Source organism: Armigeres subalbatus, chromosome 1, assembly GCF_024139115.2.
Source record: "Armigeres subalbatus isolate Guangzhou_Male chromosome 1, GZ_Asu_2, whole genome shotgun sequence".
Classification (NCBI taxonomy): Eukaryota; Metazoa; Arthropoda; class Insecta; order Diptera; family Culicidae; genus Armigeres; species Armigeres subalbatus.
Genome location: NC_085139.1, coordinates 18,969,967 through 18,975,464, shown reverse-complemented (window position 1 = coordinate 18,975,464; position 5,498 = coordinate 18,969,967). Strand labels below are relative to the sequence as shown.

The window sequence follows — 5,498 nt, the reverse complement described above, 5'->3', positions numbered from 1 at the left end:
GGAATGGGACAAAATATTATTTTCGGTTTTCAACTGGATCTACAATATCTTTGCCATAAATAATCTGATTTTCATAGAACGGACAAAGAAATTTGTCTTTTTTACTCCTAGCTACTAGCTCATCTATTTTCAAGCACACACATTTTACGAAGGTCGAGAAAGGCACCATCACCGCTAGGTGGATTAATCTGGTTTTTTTTTATGGCCTATCAATACAACCATAAGAAATACAACATTATTTAACGAAATATTCCACTGTGATTTCCTATTTCATTAACGTAAGTATACACGGCTTCTGTTTTGATCGTCCATATGCCTATCAAACACTATCATTCTTCTGGTAGACGCCTGTTTGATTTCAACAGGGATTTCATGTTATGTCAATTCGTGTACTGATGGCTTTAACGAAAAGGCCTTTTGCATATGAAAAACAAATGGAGCGAATACAAATCTAGTACTTCCTTCTCTTTTGTTTATCGGTATGCATATAACATCAGGTATGTAAGTAACTTCTTTTGCAATCTACCTCTTCGACGACATTGTTGGAAATTTTGCGTACGCTCCGGTGATTTTTTTTTTATATTCCTCTTTCAAAAGAAAATTTGGTTTTCCTCAAGTGAAGAAGAGTACCTATGACTACCAGCGGGTAAGTTTAGAATAATCTAATTTCTTTGAAATTAAAAATAGGAAACTATTTGGTCTGATTTTAATTGTCTTTTTTTTTATATTTTTTCCTATTAATTCTCAGGAATAACCAGGTTGACTCGTACCCAAAGTCCCAAAAAGGTAGGGTCATTGATTCGGAAATCGGATCCGTAACCGTTGAGAGCGACATGGATTGCGGCTCCACCATTGTACCTGGCACAGGTGGTCTGGGTGATTCTGCAGCTCTCCCAGTGCTGGAAGAAGCACATGGATCAGGGTTATCCAACCTCAAAGCTGCCGAGTCTTCGAAAGTTCGGATATACGATGAACTCGATGATACTGCGTCTCGCTCTTCAAAACGTAAGCGCGATGAGAATATTCCCGATGGAAATAATAATGCTGACAGCAAAAGGACTAAAGGCGATGATCAACCGAAAACTAAAATTATGCTGGTAAATCGTGTTCGTGAGTTAACTATGGAAGATTTGGAAGAACTTCTTCGAAACCTGTATCCTAGACATGATAAGATGCTCGCGAAGCCAACTGTGCCCAGATTTAATGGACGTGGTGTAAACTCAGGCAGGATATGGTTTGACTGTGCCGACATAGCAGGTCGTAAATGGCTGGAAAAACAAATCAAAAGTGTTACAGATTCCTGGAGTCGAGGTAGCCTCGACGTTCTGGATTGGGTTGCAGCCCCTCCTCTGAACCGGATCCTGTTATCAGTGCCATGGCTGACAAACGAATGTCGGCTCATCAAGTTATTTCTCGTTTAGATGGTCTAAATCCCGCCCCATGAGTAAGCCGTTGGCGTCTGTTCTGGCCGCCTTGAACAGACGCCAACGGCTGGAAACCATGTAAAGGAAAGCATCTTTTCATATTCGGATTAGATTATGAATCTTTATCCCTACTCGAAGGTGATTCGAAATCATTATTCTACACTTTCGGTATGATTATGGCGTTCCAATACACAGGAAAGTCTTTGAAACCTTGATTTGTTGAAATAAAAACAAAATATGCTCCATAAATTCAGAAAATAAATGATCTTTTGAAATTAATTCACTTTGATGTACATAATGTGCAGTTATTCCGCTTCATGCGTGTTTGATCCACTGATGTGTGTACTTTGGCACTACTCTGGTAAGTGTATGCTCTTCTATTCGCAATCACTTTGCATGCTAATGGATTGTTAATCTTAAATTTTGATTCAACTTTTAAAGAGTAATGAAAATCGAGTCAATATTTGCTCGTCAGGATTATGATGATTATTAGGAGGTCTATGGAGCACAAAAGGCCCGCTTTGATTGGCTTACATGCTCGTGCTAGTAAATCTAGCCCCTCTACCTTATTCTGAATCCTGAATCCTGAAGGTTAAGTTGAAATAATTTTCCTAAAGTGCAACCGTTAGGAAATTTCTTTCAACCTGGAAAATTCTTCGGTGAAATTTTCTAGCGTAATTCGGAGTTGTATGATTTTAGTGATTGAGAATGTTGATATTAGACGAACTGTCTTCATAGAACAAAGCATAATTGTTTGGCATCGGTAGCGGAATCATAGCATTAGTGCCGGTCCGAGCATAGGCTGTCATCGGAAGATTGCTACAGCAATTTATTCACTAATGTGGCGTTTGCAACGATTTGGATGTTTTCGGCACAACATGAAATTTTCTTGCGAGACTAATTTTGTATTTTTCCTGTTGGTTGAAAAAGAAATCGGTTCCGAGATGAACTTTATTCAAAGCGCAACGCTAACGTCGGTAGTTGAATCCCAAGCAAGTATCGGAAGGAGACCATGCAAACAATTGATTCGCATTATGACTGAAGAAAATTGTATGGCGTCAGTATTGATGCTTGCTACAGATTTTGACGTAAACTACGTCTAAGGGGAAGACTCGGATACAGGGTTTAAAACGGAAATTTCAAAATTCGAGACTGTCACAAAAATTAGGATAGATTTCAAACGCTAATAGCGTCTTTATCCGGCGCGTGCTTACTCGCAATCTACATGCTGATGATACATTAACAGTTACATCAAACAACTGAAAACCGACTTCGCCCATCCTCCCCTCCCCCTTCTAAGCGTTACGTAATTTGTGGACGCTCCCAAGAACCACTTTCATTGATGGTAGCCGATCGTTAGTACTTCATATCAAATATCATATCATATCATAGCATATCAAAGAATATTGTGGCCAAAATTCATTAAATTTGGTCAACAAACCCACCCCCCCCCCCTCCGAAAATAATAGAACAAAACCTGCCAAAGCCGCCATTCCTCCTACATCATACAAGAAAATTTGAACTGAGCGCTGCTAATGTTAATGACGACGACCGCGCGACCCACACCATCGCCGGGAATAAAATTTCCGGTAGGGGTAGGAGCCCCGCCGATGCCGAAGGTGGTACCATGGTCTGCTCTCCGCGACATCTCGAACGAAATGGCTCGCGCGCGCGGAAGAGCTGCTTTCTTGTAATCAATAAAGTTGAACCTTTAGTCACGCCCCTTTGGGGGTGTTTGACGGTTACACAATATTTACAGTCATACCGGACAACAAAGAGGCGGGACTAATGAGCCATCTTTATTGATTATAAGAAAACTGCTCTCCCGCGCGCGCGTGGCCCATTCCAGTTCGAGACAGCAGCACGTACGGACGTGGTTTTTGTTCGCGCATTTTGACATTAACTACGTCTAAGGGGAAGCCTCGGATACAGGGTGCAAAATGAAAATTTCCAAATTGGGGACCGTCACGAAATCATGTAAGATTTCAAACGGTAATGGCGACTTTATCTTTCGACGGATTTTCGAAGTTTTGTTATTAATAGATTCGGAAACTTTCCACCAATTTGCTAATTGTATTAAAACTATTCATTATCAACGGCAAACTATTGAAAATATTATTTCTTTCCAAGCCGGGTGAAAAATTCAAAAATAATCAATCCCGTTCATAAATCCCCAACACGGACATCAGATTGCAGTAAGATACGGGCCTTTTGATCCACTGCTTCGTTTTTCCTGTGTATAAAAAGCCCCGTGTCTCGCGTGCGCGCGTCATTTTCATTCTGGATTTCATGGAAAGCGGACCAGGGCGTCCAGAGGCGGTCCTAGCAACAACGGCTGTGCGGATGAAAATTTTTCGTTCGATAGTGGTGGCGGTCGTGGCAACAGCAGTACATCTTTACATCCGTGTTACAAGCAGCATTTTTGGATCTGGAAATTAACGGCGTGCGTAGAGCCGAATCATCAGATGGCTGTCTCGCAGTCCAGTAGTTGTTGTTGGTGAGGCATATAATTGGGATTAAATCGGATCTTTTCAGAACCACCATTATGTTTGGGGGCAAGGTTAAGTTGAAATAATTTGTCTATAGCGCAACCGCTAGGAACTAGAAAATTTTTTGGATTTAATTTTGAACATTAAGTGATTGAGAAAGTTGATATAAGACGAACTTTTTTCATAGAACAAAGCATAATTGTTTGGTATCGGTAGCGGAATCATAGCATTACTGCCGGTCCGAGCGCGCGTCAGAAGGAGAAGCTGCAAATATGTATTCGCATGGATGGAAATAAAACCTTAAGCAAGTAGCAGGCTACCTACTAGAATTATAATCTTGATGGGAAATTTCACTTGACTGTTACTGCTATCCACGCGAATAATTATCGATAGCGTCTTTTTATAACGCGCGCTTGTGATTCTGCTACCGATGGAAAACAATCTGCCATCACCAAGCAATTAAGTTTTACTTTGAACAAAATTCATCTCGCCTCAAGTTGTGACTTAAGAGCTACTTTCTCTGATGGTAGCCAATCATTAGTACTTCAGACAAGAAAATTTAATCTGAGCGCGAACGACCGCATGAACCACACCATCGATGAGAATGAAATTTCCGGTAGCAGCTCCGCCGAAGCCGATGGTGGGACTACGATCTGCTTTTCGCGACATCTCGAACGAAATGGCTCGCGCGCGCGAAAGAGTTGCTTTCTTGTAATCAATAAAGTTAAATCTGTAGTCACGCCCCTTTAGTAAGTGTAATGACGGGTACACAATATTTGCAGTCATACCGGACAACAAAGAGGCGGGACTAATGGGCCATCTTTATTGATTATAAGAAAACTGCTTTCCCCCGCGCGCGTGGCATTTCATTTGAAATATCGCGGAGAGCGGTCCCAGCATCGGTAGAGATGTCGCAAATTAATCGATTACTTCGATTAATCGATTATTTGTTGTGATAATCGATTAATTTTTAAATCGATTAATCGGGATTTTACGACAACTATTAGATTTCGATTACTTCAATTAATCGATTCATCGTTATGATAATCGATTAATTTTGATTCGATTACTACTCAACGATGAGTCGATTCAATAATCGTCAAGAACCGAGAGTAATCGATTAGTTACTAATCGATTAATCGAGATTTTACGACATCTCTAAGCATCGGCGGAGTTGCTGAGCAAATTTTATTCCAAATACATATGAGATATTGGAAAAATCGGTTCTTTTCAGGGCTTCCATTCTGTACAAAAGAAGATTGAGGCGAGGCGAATTTTTTTCAAAGTGCAAATTATCCGCTTGGAGACGCCATAAAGTTTCCTTGCGTCCGTAGCAGAATCACGAGCGCGCGTCGGAGGGAGATGCTACAAATATGTATTCGCATGGATGGCTTCAGTGGCAGTCAAGTTTAATTCTTTCAAGATTCTTATTTGGTTTTGTTATTCCAGCCTATGGCGTGGGTCGTGTGGTCGTTAGTGATTCGAAATATGCATTATTGGGAATTAATCGATTCTTCTCATGGACACCATTTTAAACATAGGAAGATTGAGGCAAGACGAATTTGTTCAAAGTACGACGTCGTAG

At 40.7% G+C, this 5,498-nt stretch overlaps 1 protein-coding gene across 1 annotated transcript; it reads left to right on the top strand.

Annotated features, from left to right (window-relative positions):
* The first annotated feature begins 562 nt into the window (after window positions 1-562).
* Window positions 563-1,421, top strand: LOC134206000 (uncharacterized). The gene is made up of 2 exons (XM_062681692.1): window positions 563-646; window positions 749-1,421. Exons 1-2 carry the CDS (start codon window positions 633-635, stop codon window positions 1,419-1,421), a joined length of 687 nt encoding a protein of 228 aa, XP_062537676.1. The 5' UTR covers window positions 563-632.
* Window positions 1,422-5,498: the final 4,077 nt, after the last annotated feature.